This window comes from Podarcis bocagei (assembly GCF_964188305.1).
Source record: "Podarcis bocagei genome assembly, chromosome: 16".
NCBI classification, from domain to species: domain Eukaryota; kingdom Metazoa; phylum Chordata; class Lepidosauria; order Squamata; family Lacertidae; genus Podarcis; species Podarcis bocagei.
This window is the reverse complement of record NC_138142.1, coordinates 25693860-25718867: the sequence shown is the minus strand read 5'-3', so window position 1 is coordinate 25718867 and position 25008 is coordinate 25693860. Positions and strand designations below refer to the sequence as shown.

The following is a 25008-nucleotide window of genomic DNA, read 5'->3' as shown; positions in this document are numbered from 1 at the left end:
CCAAAAGACACAGCCAGACCTTTGTGGAAATGGAAATCTGTCAGTATATTGTGTGTGTACATTTATACATATATGTATTGTGTGTATATATAGCAGGAGACACAAAGAATATATTTTGTAAATAAATCGCTATTGACTTGGCATTTTTTAATTTATTACTGTGCTTAATGTAGCAAAACAAGTAGGGGCGTGTACATTGTTTCTTTTATTTATGGAATGTTTCCCAAAGTGCTTATTTCAGAGACACCTAAGATTCCTGTTGTGCATCGTGAACAAACTATAGTTCCCATAATTCTTTGGGGGAAGCCATGATGGTTTAAAGTGGTATCATAGCGGATTAATGTTGTGAATGCAGTCGTACTTAAACTTTGGTTGCATTTGGGGATTTGCATTTGGGGATTTGACACCGAGCATAATTCCTTTTCATAGGGGAAGGGCTCAAGGGAGGGGAGCACCACCTTTGCATGCAGAAGGTCACAGGTTCAATCCCTGCCGGCATCTCTAGTTAGGGCTGGAATAAGACTCCATGTCTCGAACCCTGGGTAGCCACTGCCAGTCACCGTCAACAGTACTGGATTAGATGGGTCAACGGTCTGGATTCTCTGTGAACAGGAAGCAGTTGCTCGCAACCTCAAATCTCTTAAACGCAGATGTCTTCCTGTTAGAAATGTGCTCAGGGTTGGGCTTTGGTGAGTCTCCAACTGATCTCTGTGATTGGAATGGAGTACGGGGGAGGAGAGATGGTCTCTCTAGTGGGTCTAAATCATTTATAATCAGAACTGTAGAGTTGAAAGGGATCCCAAGGGCCATTAGTCTCAACCCGCTGCAATGCAGGAATCTCAACTAGAGTCACTGACTGACAGCCATCCAACCTTTGCTTAAAAACCTCCAAAGAAAGAGTCCGCATCCTCCCAAGGAGCACCCCGTGCTAACATGCACAGCAGCATACAGCAACATATCCTATGCACACAGCAACATCTCTGCTCTACAATGATATGGCATGGTTTTTTATTTATACACCCCCCAAAGTGTGAGCCACATTAATACATGTGAATATGAAATAAATACACAATAAAGGTACCATGCATACAATAAATAAATAATATGAGTATGTTGTATCCAAGCATGCACAGGAATGCATAACCTACCGCACAGGGTTGTTGTGAGGATAAAATGGGGAGGAGGAGAGCTACATATGTCATTTGAGCTTGCTTAATGCAACTTGGGCTGTTCATGGTAGAGCGAGATTTGAACCATGGCTTTCCTAATTCCTCCCCCACATCTCTTTATCTTGTCACACTTACTTAGTAAGCACCTTGCAGGCAGAGATCTGTTGTTTTCCGATCTGGTATAGCCAAGTGATTTAAAATAACAGTGTTAAGGAAGTTTCTCCTTCAAATGCAGCTTCAGCCATGACATAGGGGGCATCCTTGCCTCGTCCCCTTCTATATCTTACATTTTTCCTGTAATGGCATTGTTTACAATCAGCAGCTGAAATGCAAAAGTCAGGCTGTCAGTTCCTTGAGGGCTCCTCTGCATCCAAGAATGCAGAGTGGGGGGCAAAGAGCCCAGGCAGCGTGGGCAGGGCCACATTTAGATGAAGAGAGGCCCTAGGCTACTCCACTTGTGAGGCCCCAGCCAACCCCCCACCCTCACAACTAGAAGAAAAAATTCAGAGTGAACTGTACAAACTTGCACAAGAACTCAATAAAGTTCTGATTTCTGAAGGGTTTTGCTGACCTTGTGAAAATGACCTAGAGCATGGGTCCAAAAATGCAGCATAAACACAAATTCCAGTTCTTCCATTTTCTGCAAAATATTGTTAGCTTGGAGCCTGGTTCCCCCTTCCCATTAACATCAGAGTACAAATGACTGAGGGTATCAGTGATAGCACTATAACTTTTCAAAACAGCTTTTGTGGCTTTTGAATGTGCTGTGTGTCCCACAAATATCTGTCTGACAAATATTTAGGCACATTAGACTGTGGTGGCAAAAATGATTTTAAGAACTGCCCATCTCTTTGTGGAGGATGAAAAGAAGGAATAAATTTCGTTGATAATGCCAAAACAGTTCACTGCATCAAGGCAGCAATCCACAGCTGAACGACCCACCAGATTTATAGTGACCTGCCGGCTCTTGTTGCTTCAATTAGTGGTTGATGCATGAAAGCAGTGGCTGGTCTTAACTTCATTATCATAGCATTTTTGAGACTCTGTCTCTTGTGCTTGCTAGCACCACTTTCAAATCTTTTACTCATGCTTAGATTAGAATCTAAAAACAAAAATAAAAATTACTCTTCAACTGGATAAACTTAGGCTTCTGTCACTCTTCAGTAGCTGCCACCAGTTGCTGACTTCCCTATATTTTTCTTGAGGGGCAGAGAGACCCCTCTGGCTGACTCCTGGGGTTTTCGAGATGAAAACCCCTAACTTTGGGTTTCTCCTGGAGGGTTGGCACCTGCACATTTTGGGGCTTTTTCCCTCTCAGGACCCTTCTTAAGGCACTGATAGGGGCAGAGCGGGGAGACTCTGTGGTCACAGCACTAGACTGGGCTTTTAAACAAAGAACAAATATTTTCTTGACTATCTGCAAGTAGCAGGATTTTAAACACAAAAGGCCCTTTAAATTAAACATAGAAAAGGAAAACACCACCGGGCACAAATAAAATAGGACAAAACGCAGTTCCTCCAACCCTATACTTATTTTCCCTCAGGATGAGGTCCAGTTACCAACCTGCAGCCTAGCCTCCTGCCTTCTACAGGTAGTTCTGGATCCCTCTGAGGATCCCTTCCCACTGCTGGCTTCCCTGATCCCCAAGGCCTCTCTCTGCCTGTGGGCAATCTGCAGTGCATGCTGCAGGTACCAACAGGGCTCTGTGAAGTGTGAAAGATAGAGCTTGCTTGCCTGGTCTATCTGCCTCAGCTGGCCCCCCACTCGTACTCTCCCACTGATTAAAGTGCAGCACGTACCACTACTGACCTGACCCTTGAGCTGGGGAAGGTTGTTGACCCTGGGCCTATGGGCTCTGGATTCTGAGATGGAAAATTCTGGGAGGCGAGGACACTCAACAGCCCAGCTCGTCGGGGTGCAAGTCCCTGCGGGTCTCTGCGGTTAGCAGAAGAAGGAAGTTCCAGCCAAATACAGGAGCAAAACAGGGGTCAATAGACCACAATCTTTATTGTTGTGCAACAGGTCCCCACACAGAGTAAGAACCCCGAACATGGGTTACAAGCTCTTTGAAAACCTTCCCTCCCTACCAGAATACATGTCCAGAACCATCATTGAGACATCACTGATACATCATCATCATGTCACCAGGAAGGAGGGGAGTCGTGAGGTTACCCAACTTGCCCCGTGTCATGAATGAGCCAGCTGCCAGGGAAGGTTTGCAGGCAGCTCCCAGTGAAGGAAGTAGCCAGGAAGAGAGTTAACTGCCAGACAAGATGAGCATAGCCCAGTGCCAACTCCCCCACCCTTAGGACTGGCAGTTGATAAGAGAAGGACGTAGGCCTGGCCAGGATGAAGAAGGCCTGGCCAGGACGCCGATGGCCCGGCCAAGACAAAGAAGGCCTGGTCTGGACACCGAAAGCCTGGTCAGGACAAAGAAGTCCTGGCCAGGACGAAGAAGGCCTGGTCTGGATGCTGAAGGCCTGGCCAGGACGAAGAAGGCCTGGCCAGGACGTAGAAGGTCTGGTCAGGACGTAGAAGGCCTGGTCTGGACACCGAAAGCCTGGTCAGGACAAAGAAGTCCTGGCCAGGACAAAGAAGTCCTGGCCAGGACAAAGAAGGCCTGGTCTGGATGCTGAAGGCCTGGCCAAGACGAAGAAGGCCTGGTCAGGACGTAGAAGGCCTGGTCTGGATGCTGAAGGCCTGGCCATGACGAAGAAGTCCTGGGCAGGACGTAGAAGGCCTGGTCTGGATGCTGAAGGCCTGGCCATGATGAAGAAGTCCTGGGCAGGACATAGAAGGCCTGGCTAGGACCTAGAAGGCCTGGCCAGGACCTAGAAGGCCTGGCTAGGACGAAGAAGGCCTGGTCAGGACGAAGAAGGCCTGGTGAGGCCCCCTAGATTTAGAGGCCCTAGGCTTCAGACTACTTAGCCTATACATAAATCCAGCACTGAGCGGGGGGGGGGGGGGGCAAGTCTGAGGGATCCACTCCCTGCTCTCGTTTTATCCAATACTCACCGCTAGAGAAGGGATGTGGAACCCCAGCACACCTGCAAAGAGAAGGGCATGGGGACAGGTGAGTTCGTCCCTGAGCCCCTGGCAAGGCTATTCCAAGAGTTTTCTCCTGGATTCCAAGTCCTACTACAGGGGAGGGACACCCCAGGCCTTGGGGGCCAATCCTGGCCTCCTGCCCGCAGAATATGGCTCCCCAGGGAAGGTGCCCCTCCCGCTGACAACTGCCCCCCCCCCGCCTTGCCCTGCAGCCCAGCCCCCTGCTTCCTCCATTGGACCCCACAAAACGGGGTGGTTGCTGGCAGGGTTGGGTTTCCAGACACTGGCTCAGATGGACCTTGGGTTGGATCCAGCCGTCTGGCTCTGTGCATCTTTTGGCTAGCTGCCCTCCTAGCCCATTCCTGCCCTCCTCTGTCCCAAAAAGGAGGACCACTTGCTCACCTGACACCATGGGCTGCTCTGGGCCTTGCAGGGCTGTTGCTGCGGCTGATCAGGCATCTTGAACACCTTCACTTAGAAGAGAGGAGCAGAGAGAGCGACTCAGAAGCCGGCGGCCCCAATTCTTGGGGGGTGTTTGTGTGTGAGGAGGGGCGTCTGGCCCAATTCTTTCCATCTCTCTGCAGTTCAGTGACCTGAAAGGGCATCGCCAGAGCTGGAAAGAGGCAGCCCAGAGCATGAAGGGCTGGCAGAGAGACAAAGGAGGCCCCAAGTGCTATGGCTTCAAGAGCTCCAGCCCAATGGAAAGACAAGCATTGCCAACTGTTAAAAGGGCTGCTCTGCCTCGTCTTAGGACAGCCCTTCCCTTCCTGGAGAGGGAAGAGACCCCTAGGAGGGTCCTCCAAGCATCAAGGTGTCCCAGAAAAGGAGCAGAACATGAGGAAGGTGTTGGAATCTTCCATGGAGCCAGAGAGACCCCCAGGAAGGGGGAGAAGGCCGATGTCGTAGGGCAGTTGGAGAGATGCAAAATGGAGCCAGGCAGAGGTGTAGCGGTTGGAGGGCTGGACTAGGAGGACCTGGGAGAGCAGGGTTCGAATCCCCACTCAGCCATGAAGCTCCCTGGTGGACCTTGGGCCAGCCTAGCCTACTTTGCAGGGCTGCTGTGAAGATAACAATTGGTGGCAGGGAGAACCATGAAGGCCACCTTGAGCTCCTGGGAGGAAAGTGGGCTAGGAATGTTCTAGTAAATGTAAATGATGAGAGGGGAGAGAAAAGGGGAAGGCAGGGAAAGAGTGTGGAGGAGCTGAAAACCAAGCCTGATGAGGAACAGTTGAGGCAGCTGGGTATGTTTAGCCTGGAGAAGAGGAGACTGAGAGGAGAGAGGAGAGCCATCTTTCAATATCTGTGGGCTGCAAGAGGGAGCAAGCTTGTTTTCTGCTGCTCCAGAGGGGAGGGCAGGAGAGGAGATTCGGAATAAACGTTAGGAAGAACTTTCTGATGGTAAGACTCTCTGGGCGGTGGTGGACTCTCTTTCCTTGGAGGCTTTGAAGCAGAGGTTGGATGCCTATCTGCGAGGGATTCAGCTGCAATTGGGGAGTGCATAGCACTGGCCTACTTTACAGGGTTGTTGTAACCACACAGGGCTGCTGAGCATCCAAAAGTTCCTGACAAATGTTGAGCCTTCCATTTCATTGTGGGGAACAGATGCAGCGCATCAGGAGGCGTCCCTCAACTTCCGTTTCTTCTCTCTCTTGCAGCCAAAGGGGTTGGGCTGGATTACCAAATAGGCAGAGTAGGCACTGGCCTATGGGCCCCACACTTTTTAGGGGTCCCACAACAATGGATCAAAATAATATTGATCTGATCTTGAAAGAAAACAACAATCAAGCTTTCTTAGTTCAATATTATTCCAGCGTGTGCACAAAGCCTGCCACCGCCCAGATTTTGACTGCCAAGGGGCCTCCACAGGGTTTAATCCATCACTCCCCCCCCCCCAGATGTTGCTGGACTCTCAAGTCCCACCAGCTGAAAACAGCAAGGTTGGGGATAATGGGAGATGTGGATCAATAACATAGAGGGCTGTAGATATAGAGTGCAGGTTTCTCAAGCTCCCTCAGTGGAATCTAGAGACTACCTGGAATCCAGGGCAAGAGGAATGTTTGGCTGATCATGGAGCAAACAGGTCCAGCTAGTCCTGGACATCTTAAATTAGTGGACAGAAGATACATGCTAGGTCAGGGTGCTGTTACATTGATCCCACCTGATAAGAGGCTTGGGACAGGCTAGAGAGATCTTGAAAGTAGATCTTCTCTGCAAGAGCTTCCAAAAGCATATATGTTAAACTTTATTTAAAAGAGGTATTCTCCCTTTCCCTGCAAGTGTTCTTATAAACAAGAACTGTGAAATACAATACAATCAAGTCCCCTCCCACAACAAAATTAGCAAACCATACAAGTAGCCCTCCCCAACCCGGTGCCCTTCAGATGTGTTGGGATTATAACTCCCACCAGCCACGGCCAGCAAGACTGTACAGTGGTACCTTGGTTTAAGAACAGCTTAGTTTATAAACAACTTGGATTAAGAACGCTGCAAACCCGGAAGTAGGTGTTTTGGTTTGTGAACTTTGCCATGGAAGCATAACATGTTCTACTTCCTGTTGAGTGTAAATTGAGTCCCTCACTGCTATGGGAAAGCACACCTTGGTTTAAGAACGCTTTGGTTTAAGAATGGATTTCCAGAACGGATTAAGCTCGTAAGCCAAGGTACCACTGTATTATTAAAGTGACTGATACATATCCCACATGTATGATGCCTGGGCTGATGGAACCTGCAGTCTCAAATGGCCGTGCTAGCTGGAGATGATGCCAGTTACAGTCCAAAACATCCGGAGGGCACCAGGTTGGAAAAGACTGCATACAAAGTTCTTCCCAAGACAGGCATTCTCCAGTCCCCTTTCCCCACTGTGCAAATAAATAGGTAGTGTGTGTGCATTTTTGTGCATCACAGATTGCAATGCACAAGTGTGGAGTTTGCCTTGGGGAAGGAATCCAGCATGTTGGCCTGCCTTTGATAAAAACAAGAGAGGTGATAATAGGGTCACTAAATTGTGACCCTATTGGTGGGGAACAGGCAAATCTTGTGAGGACTGGTCTTCCAATTGTGATGAGTCATGACAGCTGCGTGTAGAGCCAAACTGTTCAGGAGCAGTCTACCCCTGGTTAGCAGATGCTGGAGACAAACAACAAAGAATGGCTACTGCCTCCAAGCCTTGTCAATTGGGCTTGCCAAAAACATCTGGCTGGTTGGGGAGAGAGTTCAAGGTTAGCTGGATCTTTGGTCTAATCCAGCAATACCAATTTTAAAGTTTCTATGGCTGCAGAGATAAGGCTATCAATGGCTGCTGACCTACAGCTGTAGGCAGCAATGCTTCTGAATATCACCTGCTGGGATGCGCAGGTAGTGAGAGCATTGTCACACCCAGGTTCTGTTTTAGGTAAAGTTGCCAGATTTTTTCCAGTGAATCCAAGGACACTTTTCAACTTCAATGGATTTTGTATGGGTACTGATCTGTAAATCCAGGGATTGTCCCCGGGAAACCAGGACGTCTGGTAACCTTAGTTTTAGGGCTTCCCAAAGGCATTTGGTTGGCCTCTGTAAGAAATGGATAAGAAAAGATGTTTAGAATAGTCTTCTCCCAAAAGCCTGAAGCGTTTCTTTTGGAAATAAAAGGGACAGGGGTCCCCCAAATAGTTTTGTTAAAACTGTTTATGTTCGCTACCATTGCAGACAGAATTATGTACGCACAGAAATGGAAGGAAAAAGAAGTTCCAACAAAAGAGGAGCGGACTTTGAAATTATTGGACTATGGCGAAGAGTCCAAAACTATTGGACTGCGGCAAAAATGACAGCAAAATAAGAGACCAAAATGAAGAAACGCTTGTAGAAGAATGGAGATCCTTTTTGGATTATCTGAGAAAATATTATAGTCAAATGAAATAGCAGGCAGGACTTGAAAGGTATGAGAATGATCAAGCAATGTGCGTTTTAATGAAATATTACATTAATGACAGTAGATGATTTGAATAGAAGCATTGTGGAAGGAAGGATGGGAAGTCAAAATATTAAGGGAATATTGTATTAAAATTGAGTTGAATTGGTTAAATGGCTTGAAAACTAATAAAAATGTATGGGAGGAGGGGGAAGAATGTAAGAAAAGCCCTACAGGATCAAACCAATAGCGTATCTCAGAGGTTTTTGACCTTTTTGAGTCCATGGCTCCGTTTACCAACTACATTCTTTCTGTGGCACCCCTGTGGGGTTCAGGAGCCCAGTTTTGTCACCTTTTGCCTGCAGAGCTGGTACCCTCTCACCACATTTTGAATACCCTCCCTCGTGGAATGTTCCCTCAGCCGCCTCCCCTCTCCTTGCAAATCCTTGGGCAGCCACGGCCCCTGGTCTCTGAATTGCCCCATCCACCCCATAGAGAGGTGCCTCCTTACATTGCCCCACAGGGGCCTGGGAAGCATCCCCTGGCCAGTCCCAAAGGCACCATTCGCCTGCGGAGCTTGTAGCCAGGGCTGCTGCAACAGGCAGCTGTGCAAGCTTTTGGGAGGCAGAGATGTGAGAAGGCATCAGAGGGACAGAGGCCAGTGTTGCCCCTAGTGTTGCCCCTGACTATTATTCAAGGCACCCAAGGGTGCCACAGCACACTAGTTGAAAACCACTGGCCTATCTAGTTCAGCACTCTGTCTTCAAAGAGTGCCTTTTCTGGGAAGCCCATAATGCCTTTTCTGGGAAGCCCATAAGCAGAACCTGAACACAACTCTCACTGCTTGCAAATTTCAGCACATGCAGGGAGAACATGGTGGCCAGTGGTGTGATCCAGCCAGCTCTTTCTGCTCTTATGGCAGGGCGTGGAGGGGAAAGCAGGGAGAGAAGCTTTAGCGTTTCAAATAAGTCCTTCCCTTCACCTTTCACAACTCCCATTTAACAGAAGTAGGTTTGCAAATAGGTGCTTTTCATTTGCATGATTCAGCCAGTTGATAGAATCTGGGTTTTGAGGCAGCATAGTTGGGGTTAAAACAAAAAAAACTTTTCCCTCTGATGCCTGTGCAATATATTCAAATTAAGATGAATCATCCTGTTTGTTGAAAATCACCAACACACACTCCCTTGCTCACCTTGTCTGGGTGGGGTCAGCCAGGAAGCAGAGCATTCAGGTTACAAATTGGCAGAAATTAACGTTTTAAGCTCCACCCGTGGTTTTTGGCTTTTCTAAATTGGAAATGTGTTCTAGCCCTTTAAATTTTTTTCTGGTTAAAGATATATGCCCCACCCACCTACCTGGGCCAGGTGTACTCCTTGACAGCCAGTCCATAGTGCGTACATATCCAAACCCCAAACTGGGCCAATCAGAATGAAGGGAGAGAGCAGCAGAGCAACCAATGGCAGAGTGGGAATGGCTTCCTAAGGCTGTGCTACCTGACTGCTGTACCTGAAGCTGGTTAAACCCAGGAAATCGCAGAGTAGTGAGATCACCTGCTTCTTTTGGACCCAGAGGAAAGAGGCACAGGTGTGTCCTCACCTGCTTTCTTGTGGGGTACCTGAACTCCTGAGGAGCTTGAAGTCACTATGCGGGCCAAGGATGATGAATATGATTACCTCTTCAAAAGTAAGTTTTTCCCCTCTTTTTTCAATTTCCTGGCCTTCCTAAGAGTTGCAAACTCTTATTCTTTTGCTTTTTAGGGCGTGGGGGGTGTTAACAGGAGAAAAACTTCTGTCCAAACACCATCATTACTTAGCTGCTGATGTGTGCTGTTTTAAAACTCTTACATTGCTCCACTCTTCTCCTTTTAAAAAGTGTATTTTGTATTCAAAAGGCAGATTTTATGTATTTGCTTCTACCCTAAGAGAGAGCAGACCCCCACAACTTGCCTATGAAATGTCTCACATACAGTAATGTAGAACCTATGTAAAACTCTGCCCCATTCATGAAAAGTTGTTGGGTAACTCCAGCCACCTCTGATTTCCCCCCCATAAGCCCTGTGCTGCGGCCCCACAAACATCCAATGTTTCCTCATTTTTTTATTTACACCCATCTAAACTTGGGTGTCTAAGAGAGACATCAAGTTTAAATGGACCTCAGTAAAAATGGGAAAAGATTGGGCTTTTCTGGGTCTACCCTGCAGGGCTGTGGGAAAGAAACAAAGGTGGCTGTTCCATATCCCAGCCTGGTTTTTTTCCTCCCCTCCCTGCAACCAGAATTCATACAACAGCTGACAATTCTTTGCCCCACTGTGGGTCTCTCGGCTGCTCCCTGTTCTGAATTTTATTATTTAACTTGTTTTAGGAATAATGTCCCAAGGTGTTAATGGGACTCTGTTTTGGGGCCAGGTGTTCTCTGCTGATAATTTAGGCCCTCCAGACGTTTTGAGCAATCATTTGTCGTACATTTTGTTTGAAGAAATTGGGGAGAACTTCGCTTTTTGTTTTTCATCTTCCTATTCTGCCCTTCCTCCTAAAGGAGCCCAGGGTGGCAGCTTAGCCAAATATTGGGGAAATGTGACACTGGGGGGAACGAAGGGCCTGAGTTGCACTCTGCTCCCCGCCCTTTAAAATTGATGCTAAAACTGTAGCTTAAGTGTTCTTTTTTTGAATGATGCAAAAGGGACCTGACACACGTCTGGGGAAATGGCAGGACGTGGTGAAATTCAGGTTTGGCAAGGCTTGTGCTGTGTCTATGAATCTCAACAAAACACCTGAGATCTCTCTTCCCTGGGTTTTAAAAACCCAGGAATTTGAACTGAGGGTTGCAGGGGTGTCTAATGAAACTGAAAAACCAAATTGCCCCATAGAACTGTACTTTATTGGTTTGTCTAAGTCTTATTTTTCGAAACAAGTTTGGAAAGTTTCTCTGGCCTTGCTGCTAGATAGCCCTGTCTGGCAAGCCGCCTTTGAAAGCTGGTTTGTTTAATTTTACATTGTCTTGACCTTCAACTCTCCCTCCTCCTCCCAGGGGCCAGCTCTACCACTAGGCAAAATGAGGCAAGGTGTCTCAGGCAAGAGATGCAGAGAGCAGGGAGGGGCCTGGCAGAAGCCCCTCACCCCCTGCTCCCATTCCTCCTGAGTCTCCTAAGTTAACAAGCTCTGTGGCCCCTGCCGCCCTGAGGTGTAGCACAGGACCATTGCTGAAATAAGATTGAACCTCAGTCCAGACAGATTCTGTACATCGTGTGTGTGTGTCAGGGAGGTGTGGGCATCCTATAGTTTTCTAAAGGCAGAAAAATATTTCATAAAAATATTTTTATATATTGTGGACTGTGAGAAAAAGCACACTCAAAGCAGTTTAAGACTGGGCCAACCCTGCCACCGCCGCCTCCATCTGCAAACTTGGAATAACTGTACTGGCCTACTTTATAGGGCTGTTGTGAAGATTAGGGAGAGACCAATGATGAAACACTTCCAGCTCCCTCTGCTGCACAAGCCCAAGCATCATCATGAGCTACCTTGGGAATATTAAAGCCAGAAGCTCAGAAATGCCACTTTCCAGATGTCTGAAATAACAATACATGTCTCTTTTCTTTGTATTATGAGAGCCATTCTTCCAGAGGCAGGTTCCTTAGTAACTCTTGGGTGTTGGAAATGAGGTTATCTGAAGAAGGAGGGACAGAGAGTGATGGATGTTGCTGGAGTTTGGGCTGACTTAAGACTTGTTACCTGAGGCAGAGGACAATATGGTGTCCCCTCATTTGGTTCTTACTTCAACACTGAAGTCTTCTAGAGCAGTGGTTCCCAATTTGGGGGTCCATGGCACCATTCACATAACCAAAACTACCATAGAGATATCATTTTTTTTTCAAAAGTCCATGGCTTGGCTTTTGAAAAACAGGAGGTCTGCAGCACTTAGCTAATTGGCAATGACTGATCTAGCTCACCTGGAGGCAGCGAGCTATTTTAGCGGCTGTAGCACCACGGCTTTGATCTCCAACAAAGGGGAACAGCAAGAGGTTCAGGAAAAATGGCATGGGTTTTGTTTTTGCTATCACTGCCTCTCCACCTGAGGCAATTTTCCCACCCTGTCTAATGGTAGGGCCAGCCCTGAATGGAGCTGTACAAGGAATATGGGGGAAGGAGGTTGCCTTGTCCCTTAACCAGCCCTACTTTTTTGTTTTTTTTTAAATTAAAGTTGGTTCAAATGGTTGCAATCTAAAGCGGCTGCCATTGGTTTTACTTAGTTTCCCACTTTTAATATCCTGCCTTTCTCTCAAGCAGGATATTGCTGTTCACCTCTCTTTGTCATCCTCACAACAACCCTTTGAGGTTGGTTAAGCTGAAAGGCATGACTGACCCAAGGTCAGCCAGTGAGCTTTGCAGGCTAGCCACAGACAGGCTGGCACTCTGACTTGTGTGTGTAAATTGGTTTGTTCTTTGAAAACATCAGTATATCACTCTGAGCCATCAAGTTTACAGGAGAAATTCCTGTGTTGCTTGATTATGTTCACCTCAAATGCAGTGCTCTAAAACCAGCCTTTGCCAGCCAAATGTTTTGGACTACAAGACTCACATTAGACCTGGGGCTGGTGGATGATGTATTCAAAATGGTGCTAGTTGGGGGTTGATGAGTAAGGCTATCTTAGCCAATGTCATTCTGTTAGGATGCTTTTAGATCCAAATACTGATAGCCCATCCAGATATCCATCCAGATATCCATTTTATTGTGCATTCATATGCAGTCCTTGCTTCTAATACTGTTTTGGAGCAGACTAAGGCCCCATCTGTACTATACATTTAAAGCACTATAATTCTAGGAGGTGTAATTTGTTAAGGGTGCTGAGAGTTGTTAGGAGACCCCTGATTCTCCTCCCAATGATTGAAATTCCCCAGGTGCCTAGCGCGTTTTGCAGCCTGCACGGGTTCCACTGCGACCAAGTGAAGATGCAATGCCACCAGGTTTGGTGACTGACATCTCCAGCATCTGGCTGTTCTGCAGCAATGTTTTCTGCTGTTGCACGCACCCCTGCGCGCCCCAGCATCAAAAGACGCTGCTGTGACCAGCCAGCTGATCTTGTCACTATTTTATTCTGGATTGTTTTATTTGATGTTTTAATGTGTTGTAAACCGCTTTGAGATTTTTTTCTCTGAAATATAAAGCAATATAGAAATAAAATGAAATGAAAAATAATAATAATAAATATGAAACATGGGGGGGGGGTGACCGTAACCTAGGTTTAAGGTGCCATTTGGTAATTAGCTAATATATCTAACACTGCCCCCTCCCGGAGCTACAATTCCCAGAATAGTTCACAATGATGTGTGGATGATCCAGGATAAATAGACCACCAGCACTCTATTATTGCATCAATGACACGTTGCAGAATGTAAAAACCCAGGGGGAGCAGGGTACCCCAGTTCTGGAGGGTCTCTGAGGGTGAAGCCAGACCCAAGACCACTTGTAGGCTGAGCAGCTGAGGCACTCCCTGCTTACGGTACATCTTGCTGCTAGCCTTGAAGCGCTTGTCGGAAGAGGAATTTCATCCAAATGAGTCAACGATTGCTCATGGACTGAAGTCACTGGATTTCGCTTCTGATGACTCTGCTTCCTTTTCTTTGAAAAAGCCGGAATGACGGCTTGTGTTGCTACACACCTCTTTTTTATATATAAAAAAAACCCTTTCACCTTCACTTGCTCATGTTCCACACCCAGAGATGGGTTCACAAACAGTCCTTTTGTATTCTGAGGAACAGGGATAGGTAGCTGGTGGTTGGCAGTGGGACAGGAAGTGCTTCCAGATCAGGCATGTGAAGGGGAGGCATTGACTGCCTGGTTTCTCCCTGGGTTGGCTCACTTTGCATGGAGGGTGGGTGGGGTGGGGGGGACAGGAATCCAGTCATTCCTGTTTCGTAGCATTTTTACCTGGATGGGCTTGTGAAGCAGCATTTCAGCTCAGGGGAAAGCAGGTGTGCTTCTTTCTCTGCCAAGGTAGGCCTTGGTTCTCTGGGCCTAAAGAACCCATCCAGAATGATGTCCATTTTATCCTGCTTGTGCTCATTGGGGTTGTTATATAGGCCATCCCACTACTAACACGGTTTGCACTTGCAAACGTTTTGAGCCAGACACGAACTGTTTTATTTCCAGTCGCTACATGTCCTGCTGAAATCATAAGAAGAGCCTGCTGGATCAGGCCAATGGCCCATCTAGTCCAACCCCCTGTTCTCACAGTGGCCAACCAGATGCCTGTGGGAATCCAGCAAGCAAGACCCAAGTACAAGAGCCCTCTCCCCTCCTGTCCTTCCCAGCAACTGGTATTCAGAAGCATCATTGCCTCCAGCTGTGGGACACTCAGCACAGCCATCATGGCTAGTGGCTGCCAAGAGCTCTCTCTTCCATGAATTTGCTCAATCATCTTTTAAAGCCATCTCAGGTTGGTGGCCACCACTCCCTCCTGTGGGAGGGAGTTCCATAGTTTAACAACATGCTGCATAAAACCAGGCGCGGAGCTACCTGCCCCAGCACCCGTGCAACAAGCGTGGGGGGGGGTGCGCCGCTAGCCGACCGCGGCAGCGTCGTTCCTAGCGGTCTGCCAACCGTGCAGCGAGTGTCCAGGGGTGCCGCCTGCACAGCAGAGGGGGGGTGGCACAACAATGCCACCTGCCCTCACGGCTGACACCCGGTGCACACCGCACCCCCTACTCCCGCCTTCCTCCGCCAGTGCATAAAGAGCTTTCTTTTATCCACCCTGAATCTTCCAACATACGGCTTCATGTATATGAGAGAGGGAGAAAAACTTCATCCACTTTCTCCATGCAATGAGCAATTGTTTATAATTCTGTTAGGCCGCCTCTTAACTCACCTTTTCCCTAAACCAAGAAGTCCCAAATTTTGCAGCTTTTCTTCAGAAGGGAGTCATAACTTTTCTAAGCACAAATGCTATGTTGTTGTTGTTTAGTCGTGTCCCGACTCTTCGTGACCCCATGGACCAGAGCACGCCAGGCACTCCTGTCTTCCACTGCCTCCCGCAGTTTGATCAAACTCATGCTGGTAGCTTCAAGAACACTATCCAACCATCTCGTCCTCTGTCGTCCCCTTCTCCTTGTGCCCTCCATCTTTCCCAACATCAGGGTCTTTTCCAGGGAGTCTTCTCTTCTCATGAGGTGGCCAAAGTATTGGAGCCTCAGCTTCAGGATCTGTCCTTCCAGTGAGCACTCAGGGCTGATTTCCTTAAGAAATACTATAGTGTTGGGGGTTTTTTTGGTCCTACTTCTGTTGTGCACTACAGTACAAGAGTGCCTCTCCAGACAACAATAATGCGGTATCATTCAGGAAGCATCACAGAACAACAAATAAACTGGGGGATGTGTGGACGTTAGGTGGGAAGAGGGAATTATTGTTACAGTCATTCTGGAAACTGTAGCTCTGTGAGGGGGATAGGGGTTTCCTAACAACCCTCAGCAGCCTAACAAGCTACAGCTTCCATAATTCTTTGGGGGAAAGCCGTGAGTGTTTAAAGTGCTTCAAATGTATGGTGTGGATGTGGCCACCGTTGGGTTTGCAACCTCACTGAGAACTAGGACCCTTTTGAGTCTATCTTCTTCGTGGTGTTGTAGTGCTGCTAGGGTTGCCATATTTCAAAAGGTAATAATCCTGACACCCACAAAGTTGTTGATAGTGATTTTAAACTTTTGGAGCTGTTTCCACTGCTTTTTCCATTGCGTTGCCATACATTCAGGTTTTTCCTGACATTTTGCCGATTCGGCAAAATCCCCGACACAATTTTTACACCATTTTTAAAAAATAGGACATGTCAGGAATTTTCCTGACATATAGCAAGCCTAGGTGCTGCCAACTTTGAGGACAGGAAGCCTTAATCAGAAACTCTTTCCAGTGCATCACTGCCTAATTATGTTGGTGATTAGGAAGAAGTTTGTGGTTAGGAGATTTGGGGTTGTGTGCTACCATTTCCTGTTGACTGACAATCCTGGGGTTCCTGCGGGTTGGACTTAAAAGAGGCTTTGAGTTACACTTTGTGATTCTGTTTTGCATGTTTGTTTGTTGACAAAATAATAATCACAAATAAATAAGAATAAAAATGTGCACCACACCCACTGTTCTAGCTATCCAACCTCCCAAAATTTCAACACCTCTTGCGATGGTTTGACCCCTTTCTGTTTTAACAGCACAAATTCTACAAACACCCTCCATATCTCCTCAAAATCATTACTCCTGCATATTCCCCATCTTACTTTAATGGCACATGTTAGTTTATCATTAATAGCTATATCTCACACCTCTTTATACCATGCGTCCATTTCATATTCTGCTTGCCCCTTCCACTTCCTAGCTATCATAATTTGTGCAGCGTGGCGGGATGACTTCACAAATTTGTGGTCAGGAAAAATCCATGCCAAATTGCTGTTCTATGAGATCTCGCCCTCTGAATTGCTCAAATTGGATCTAAATGTGGCAAAAAGGTGTATAAATCAAAGGCTGGATGATACGGAGCTGTACCAAAATTTCTTAGCTGGTGGTGGAGTCTGCTCGCCGTTAAATTTCGGCATAATCCCTATCTACCGTGCTCCGTCCTACTTAACATCGCTTATGGCCGCGTCTCACCGATATGCCTTCATTAGAGCTAGGTTCAATGTTTTTCCAACAAATGTCCTGAGACATAGATTCACTAAGGGCCAAGTCCCTTCAATGTGTGCTTGTGATATGAAAACATCTGAATCTCTACAGCGTGTCATGTTTATCTGCCCTATGTACAGTTCAGTTCGTGCTAGTATACTAAACTCCATAATTCAGCCTATGGCTGACAAACCAGTAGACCTACAGCTTGCCTGGGTTCTTCAAGATGTGGATCCTTATATTACCCTACAGGTTGCTAAATTCCTAACAGCCGTCCTCTCGTACAAGAGACGGAATGGAATGTTAGCTGATTATTGATAGTTATAAGAATTTTCTACAATGACATTAGATATTGATTTTAGCGTAGTGCCTAAATCTTAATCTTAAATTTTTCTTTTGAATTGCTAATATCTGTCCTTGTAAGCTATGAATTGTGTTATATTACTGGTGGCTTGTACGAGTCCACTGTTTTATTTGTTTTGTTTTGTTGTGTTGTGTCTTATGATGGGCGTAAAGCCAAATAAACATTTTCGCGTGTGCAGCTGTCAATAAATTTATGAGCAAGTCCTTCATAGCCTGTGAACCTTCCACCCCATCGTAAATTGATAATAACTGTTTTGCATGTTTGAGAGAAAGAGTTCTGCAAAATATGCTGGTTGCTTCCCCCACCCCACAAATGTTCAAAGCAATATATTAGATGTGGGAGCAGCCAAGCATGTAACGCACCCCCTCCCCAGTAACCCAAAATAGTACAGTCCAGGAAAGACTTCTACACATTCTGCAGAACCGAGTGTCAAACCTTTTCCCTTTTCCTTCCGTTTCTAGCCTTGAACCTTTGGAACAACATTTTGCCATTTCCCTTCCCTCTGCCATTAGCATTCTGATGCTTAATTGTCTTCTCCCTATTTGTTACCTTGTTGCTTCTTTGTAGTTGTCCTCATCGGAGACTCAGGAGTAGGAAAAAGCAACCTCCTTTCTCGGTTCACCCGGAATGAGTTCAACCTGGAGAGCAAAAGCACCATTGGGGTGGAATTTGCCACACGAAGCATCCAAGTGGATAACAAGACAGTGAAGGCCCAGATCTGGGATACCGCCGGGCAGGAGCGTTACCGTGCCATTACTTCTGCGTAAGTACTGCCTTGCCTTCTCATGTTGCAGCGGGAAACCCCAAAGTGCAGTCTTCCTGGCAAATCCCATAGCCACGCTTCTCAGGCTATTCAATAGAAATGCAGTTTGGACCAATGCAGACATTACAACTTTGGGGTCCTAGTCAGACCACTGTTAAAGAGATTCCAAGGCTGCTGTTCTTTGCTTTGTAAATACAGTTGTGGACTAGGGGAATTCTGATAATGGGCAGGGGAAAGTAGGCCAGGAAAAGCTAAACTATACTTACTTTATTGATTTCTAAATTTCTGTCCTGCTTTAATGCTGACACCTCAAGGTGGCTAAATGGAAAAACCCAATTTCTCTTTTGAAAAAAACCCCCAGCTGAAAATGGCTTGGAAGATTAAATAACTAATTCGGCAAGGGAAATCAGAAGTCATAAAAGCAATGAATTGTGCCATTAAAAGCTCATGAGAACAGGGTAGATTTCACTAGGAGCCTAAAAGACAGTAGTGAGCATGCCTGGTGAGCAGGAAGGAGTTCACTGAGTGCAGCTCCCCCTCCAAAAAATACTCCCCCCCCCCGACAGTAGACCCCTGATAAATTGTGGGTGGCACCCAGAGCATCCCCTAATAAGCAGGCAGGCTCATGTGGGAGAAAGGGGTCCTTTTGTTACCTCTGCAGCCAGGCAAAGACCTTAAACTGGCCCTTGGATGTAGGTTAGTGTGACTCTTAATATACTAGCAGTGAGACAGCTAAGGAGGTTGTTGCTGCTGCTGCTGCTGCTGTTATTGTTTACCTGCCCTTAACCCTAAGGTCCCAGGGCAGGTTATGACAATTATAACGTTGGAAACAGTCTAAATTTAACAACTTAGAATCACAGAAATAGGACCGGTCCTTAAAATGCACATCTCAGGTGCCAAGGGCCAGGGTGAAGAGCTGCATCTTCACTGCATAGCTTCTGGCAAATGCTGAAGGTGCCAGGCCGATTCTCCTGCGTGGAGGGAGTTCCACCGCTTAAGAGCTGCCACAGAGAAGACCCTGTCCCGGGCCTCCACCATCCCAAACTTCTGAGGTGGAACTACAGTGGAACTACAAGAAGACCTCGTCTACTGGTCTTAGCACCCTGGAGGGTCTGTAGGGATGGAGACTATCTCAGTCATTTGGGGCCTGAACATCTTGTATTGGGCCTGGAAATGAACTGGCAACCAGTGCAGCTGTTTTAAAGCAGCTGGGATCTAAATGGAACCCCAGCCGCTAATCTGGCTGCTGCATTTTGGACCACAATCTGTCTTCAAGGGCAGCCCCACATATAGACCTCTTTGTAACAATCTAACCTGAAAGTTACCAGAGCATGGAGTACAGTGGCTAAGTAATCTCTGTCCAGAAGACATTCCCAAAGGGCCACCCAGATATGTCTCTGTCTCTGTCTCTGTCTCTGTCTCTGTCTCTGTCTCTGTCTCTGTCTCTGTCTCTATCTCTATCTCTATCTCTATCTCTATCTCTATCTCTATCCATCTCTCCATCTAGGGGATAAATTTACTTAGCTGCCCCATGTCTGAGGAGGCCAGTTCTAGTTGGCAATCTGGTCACCACCAGGTTTGGAACTACTTGCAATTTCTTGGTTGTTTTCAAGGGCAGTCAGCTGGCATCCAATCAAAAAGGAATTGTGGGGTGGGGGCTGTGTGCAGACAATACTGTTGTCCAATCGGAATGGGAGTGGGAAATGGGGTCGTGTGTTGCGGACATGGCATGTGATCAAGGGTGAACTTCCACAGAGGGGTGTGGGGATCCTTGTGCACACCGTGTGAGGTCTCTGAAGGTGCTGTGAACTTAGTTCTTAAGGTAGATAAAAAGTAGGTTAAAAAAGATTCCAACCCCATGCAGTAAAGTTTGGATGCAAGACTCCCCACCCCGCAATTGATCATCAATTTGGCAAATGCTCCTTAGTTTTGTCTGGACAAAGCTTCAATTTATTAGCCCTTTTTAAACTCCAGACACCTGTTCCAAGGAATCCAAAGCCACCATCAGGGTCTGATAGAAAGGAAAGTCAGAGCTAGATTTTCTCAATGTATTCTCGGTCCTGTGACTCCTCCCAGTGGTTTCATGTGGGTATTAGACAGCATGGATGAACTTTATTCATTGCCAACCCATGATATCCCAGTAGCAGAGCAGAGTGTTTCCCCACCATCATGAGATTGTCAGTTGCCAGGACAATTCAAAGTTTGGAATGGGTTTTTCAAGATCACCTTCCTTGTTCTGAAAAGATTTCTCTTTGGCTTCCGTGACTGTGAGAAGGGCAGAGGTTTTGCAGGGACAAAAAGGCAATCCTCATTTACTTAAGGAAGGTGTTTTATTACAAGTAGGCAAAAGCTTCCAAGCTTAAAACAACTGTCAGCTGCACAGTTTCTGGTGCCAGCTGTTAGTGGACATTAAATCAAGCACTAAAAGTCTTGGGCTTGGTGAAAGTTTCTAGAACAGCCTTTGCCAATGTGGTTCCCTCTGGATGTTTTGAGAACAACTCCCATCATGACTTGGCTGGCTGGAGCTGATGTGAGTTGTAGTCTAAAACATAAAACTCATTCCACATTTGTAAGAAATCTCACTTTGAAACTCACTGCAACCACCTTTGCTGTTCTTTTTTCTGCACCTGCTAAAAACATTTTTGTTTAGGCCGGCCTATCCAGAAATGCAGAACACGTGTGTTTTAATCTCTTTTCAGTACGTCACTGGTTTTAATTGTTCTTTGAATAGCTGCTTTTAACTGTTTGTATTGATAATTTTACTGTCCTGTTCTTTTTGTAAACCGCTTGGAGGTTTTCTTTCCTACAGTCAAGTGGTATATAAACGTTACGAAATAAAGAAATAAAATGTATTTAATGGGCAATGCAGTTATTTGGAGAGTGAAATTGGTAATGGATGGTTATTTTTTACGACGGGGGGTGGGGTGGCATTCAGTGTTGTGCAGCAAGTTTAGTGTTTACCTCCCCCTTCCCCTTCCACCTTCTGATCCCACTGCAGTTACTACCGGGGGGCAGTTGGGGCACTTCTTGTTTACGACATCGCCAAGTACCTGACCTATGAGAATGCAGAGCGCTGGCTCAAGGAGCTGCAGGACCACGCTGATGCCAACATCGTCATCATGCTGGTGGGCAACAAGAGCGACCTGCGGCATCTGCGGGCAGTGCCCACTGATGAGGCCAAGAGCTTTGCAGGTACCCCTCCGCCCCATTCCTCCTGCCTCCTCCTTTTACTTGCCCTGGTGAGGGAGGGTCTCCAGGGCCATCTCCCTAGACTCTGCACAAGGCACTGTGTATATGTTTTTATTCGTTTGTTTTGTACATAATGGCTTTCACCAACCTGGTGCCCTCCAGGGATCGTTGGACTCAAGCTCCCACCAGCCCCAGAGTTGTTTCCAAAAAATATCTGGAGGGCTACATGTTCCCCATGTAGAACCCCACTAGAACCTTGCATTTAATTTTTCTTAAGAGAAACAAAATAAGGCTGGCTTTCTTGGGATGCCACTTCTGAACCAGATTCTAAATTTCAAACTTTTGCTGTAGCCATGTGGCATTGTGGAACCCAAGTAGCCCTCATTATAAAGAAATGAAGGGTAGATATGGGTTGTTGCGGTTACGCGTTGTCAACAGAGCAACAGTCTTGATTTCCTCAAGAGGCAGCTGCTATAGTGACAATCCCTCTGTCTTCATACATCTGGATATTCTGGGGAGCCGAGCCCTGGACCTGCTTGCTAATGTGAAGCCTCAAAATGTCTATTGTTGGGATGTGCAGAATGCATTTCCATCATAGTTGGCCAACCCCAACAATGCACATTAGCTAGTGGGAAAGGAATTCCAACTCATAGCTTCAAACTGGTTTGGCTCTTGGTACCTCTGCTTCTGACAAGGCTGTCAGAGTCAGAGGTCTGTTCATCTTTGCACCTGGAAGATTCAGGACAGAAAAAAAAGGAAGTCCTCCTTCACACAACTGTGGAACTCCCTCCCACAGGAGGCAGTGATGGCCACCAACTTGGATGGCTTTAAAAGAGGATTGGACAAATTCATGGAGGACAGTATGACTATTGGTGGCTACTAGCCACAATGGCTGTGCTCTGCCTCCAGGGTCAGAGGCAGCAATGCTTTTAAATGCCATTTGCCGCAAACCACAGAAGGGGAGAATGCTCTTATGCTCGGATCCTGCTTGTGGGCTTCCCACAGGCACCTGGTTGGCCACTGTGAGTACAGGATGCTGGAGTAGATAGGCCATTGGCCTGATCCAGCAGGCCTTTCTCATGTTCTTATGTTCCCACAGAAAAGAATGGCTTGTCATTCATAGAGACATCAGCTCTGGATTCCACCAATGTGGAGACGGCCTTTCACAACATCCTAACAGGTAAGCCGTTACGTGGGGCAGGGTGAACTCGCAGATAAACTGGCTTCGTGCAACTGCTTGCCTGGTGGAGAATTCTGGAGCTCTTGAAAACTTTACATACTTCTGTGACGTTTGGGCTGATCCCAGCAAGGGTATTACACCAGCTGGGGATATTTGCAGGTGTTTTTTGTTTTTTTTAAATGGACCTACAACAGTGACCTATTGCTTCTTACCTAAGAAATAAGCTGTTCTTCTGCTCCAAAACACACCGTTCCCCCATCACTGCGCTAGCTTCATCTGTCTCCACAACTTCATCTTCTCCGCTTTTTGCTCTCCAGAAATCTACCGGATCGTGTCCCAGAGGCAGATTGCTGGTGGGCAGCCGGAGACGGAGTTCAGCGCCAGCAGCACCATCGAGCCGATCAAGGTCCTGCCTACCCACCAGGAGGGCCGGCAAGCCCCTTGCTGCCAGAACATCTAGCCTGCAAAGACTGCAACGAGGAAGTGAAAGGGAAACAAGGAAGGCCAAATAGTCTCCGGTACCTCCAAGGGGGAAAGTGATGCTCCAGGCAAACTCCTCTTTTTCTTCTTCTGGTACCCAACGTCCACCGTGCTACTCTGCTTCATGTAGGTCAGAAACACATAACGGATCGTGTTCGTCTTTAGATGTGGGGAAACGGTGTCAATGGGTGCTTTTTGGACCACCTGAGAGACACCCCATCCCAATTCCACAGCCTTCTTCGCTGAGAGCTGGCTGCTGGCATGAGGAAATTGGTGGGTCACAGGGATGGCGCTTCCCACACCCCTTTGAATTTCTTGCCGAAACTATTTTCCTGACTAGCATGTTTTAAGTAGAGCCCTTTGCTAACATAGGGGGTCATGGCATTCAACACTATACGTCTGGAATGAAAAGGGGTTAAGCTGGTTGGGCAGCCCACTTCTAAACCAAAGGTAGAGTGGACTCACTATCATGGCTTCATGGACTGTGGTTTTCAGGGGGGTTTTAAATTGCTGAATGTTAAATAAAAACAACAACAACTCCTTTGCTCCCTCCTAATTACAACTCCTCTTTGAGGGAAGCCATGGTGAATTAAGCCTGGTCCCCCCCCCCCAGTTGGTTCTGTCATACAGACATGCCCTCCCCACCCAAAAAAATTGGGGGGCTCTGCTGAGGTATAAAAGCCAGGCTGTTGAGTAAGCCTCAGCCTGTGTAAAGAAGCCCAGAAATTGAGGCAAGGCCCGAGGCCTGCCTCGCTTAGAAGTGAACTTTAGCCGTCCTGTGGCTTGGCAGCAAAATGGCTTTGTATCAACAAGCAAATAGGAGTTGCTTCTGAGTGGTGACTGTTCTGGGCATGCCAGATGGCTTTAAAGCACAACTTGCCAGTCAGGTTGCATTTGTGAGGGCGTCTGTCACCTCCACCTTCACCATAGCAGCAGAAAAGCCTCCCGGCCTGGTTTGATCACACCCTATGTTGGCTCATCGCATTGGGTGACAGCTTCCTGCAGATTTTAATCCAGCAAATTGGTATATTTCCCTGCTGCCCCTTGTGCTGTTTTAAAGACCCAGGTTCCCATTAGCCTCATGTCTCACGAGGCCTCGCAAAGCAAGTTTGGGAAATGGGAAGCCCAAAGCAGCAACAAGTAGCCTTTGGGGGACCATGAATGGAGCTGGAGTTTGCATCCTTTCTCAGCCTTGGAGAAAATGGCTGACCCTCAGGATGGAGAAGGAAGAAGTTGGTCGGAGTTGTTTTTCCCCTCCCCTCCCCTCCCTGTTTTGACTTTGCTACCTTTTCTGGAGTGATCAACCTGTAAAGATGAGAGTATGCTGATGGTTAGATTCTCGTGGCTTTCTCTTGGTTTTGCTCCCAACTGCAACTTTTGTGTAAATAGTAGGCTATTGGGAGGGGGGTATTTTAATGTGTGAAATTGCCTTCCTTTCATTTGCTTTGAAACTTGTGTTGTTGTTTTGTGGGGTCTTGTCTTCTGTGTGTGCTACGTGTTTAAATAAAAGCTATTTGTTTTATTGTATTGTTCTTATTTACTACACTTTTATCCTACCCTTTTCTCTCCAAGGAGATTGAGGTTCTCTCTCTCTCTCCACCCATCCATTTTACCCTCACAACAACCCTGTGAAGTGAGCTAGGCTCAGATATGCTGAGATTCATGCGTGTCTCCGTCTCTGCCTTTTCCCCCTCGGGGGCGCGTCATGAGGAGACAGGTGGCAGCGGGCGGGCGGGCGGGCAGGCAGCCCCTCTCTTGCCAGACGTCTGCCGTGCTGCCAGGGGAAGCCAGAGGCAGCAGTGGCGGTGGCGGCTGAGGAGGCAGCCTGAGGGAGGAGGAAAAGGAGGGGATGGGGAGAGATGCAGAAGGGCGGCGCTTCCGCGGCGCCGCAACCGCCTCATGCCGGGCTCGCGGGCGGTGTGGGCGAGAGTCTCTCTCTCTGCCCCCCTCTCTCTCGGGTGGGGAAGGGCCGATGGAACTCCTTGCGCCAGGACGACGGCAGCCCCGACATGCTGCTTAGCATACCCTCCAACCAGTGCAGCTTCTGTATAAGCTAAGCCAAAATCCCTTATTTTGGCTGCTGATTCCTTATTTTCGAGGCTGCTGGTCCCTTATTTTCAAATCTGTAAGTTAACAGCTATGACCCCTGCTATCTCATTGGCTGCTACTGTACAACTTGCTCCACAATGCACAGCAGCTGAGAGTGGTAGCAAAGCAAGAATGGAGAGCAGTTGCTGAGAAGCTGCTCTGTCCCGAGTGTTCCTCCATAGCTCATATGGAATTATGCTTCCTCA

The 25008-nt window shown here is 47.2% G+C and overlaps 1 protein-coding gene and 1 long non-coding RNA gene across 3 annotated transcripts; one reads left to right on the top strand and one right to left on the bottom strand.

Annotated features, from left to right (window-relative positions):
• Positions 1–1491: 1491 nt before the first annotated feature.
• On the bottom strand, positions 1492–9425 carry LOC308575636. The gene is made up of 3 exons (XR_014002895.1): positions 4621–9425; positions 2980–4217; positions 1492–2271 (listed from the first exon to the last, which is right to left on the bottom strand). It is a non-coding gene; the product is annotated as an uncharacterized lncRNA (long non-coding RNA).
• Positions 4130–24236, top strand: LOC308575635 (ras-related protein Rab-11A-like). 2 transcript variants are annotated; one of them, XM_081174397.1, is made up of 6 exons: positions 4139–4243; positions 9439–9787; positions 17670–17865; positions 20864–21057; positions 22154–22234; positions 22552–24236. In XM_081174397.1, the coding sequence occupies exons 2-6, from the start codon at positions 9748–9750 to the stop codon at positions 22692–22694; spliced, it is 654 nt and encodes a 217-aa protein (XP_081030523.1). In that variant the 5' UTR covers positions 4139–4243; positions 9439–9747; the 3' UTR covers positions 22695–24236. The 2 variants fall into 2 exon arrangements, with proteins under 2 accessions (XP_081030524.1, XP_081030523.1); XM_081174398.1 differs by lacking the exon at positions 9439–9787 and having other exon boundaries at positions 4130–4243.
• Positions 24237–25008: the final 772 nt, after the last annotated feature.

What these genes read in the sequence shown, in the direction of transcription:
- LOC308575635 (XM_081174397.1), top strand. Translation starts at nt 9,748, where the DNA reads ATGCGGGCCAAGGATGATGAATATGATTACCTCTTCAAAA. An exon ending in TACCGTGCCATTACTTCTGC is followed by an intron (nt 17,866 to 20,863) that starts GTAAGTACTGCC and finishes ATCCCACTGCAG; the next exon opens with TTACTACCGGGGGGCAGTTG. An exon ending in CTTTCACAACATCCTAACAG is followed by an intron (nt 22,235 to 22,551) that starts GTAAGCCGTTAC and finishes TTTGCTCTCCAG; the next exon opens with AAATCTACCGGATCGTGTCC.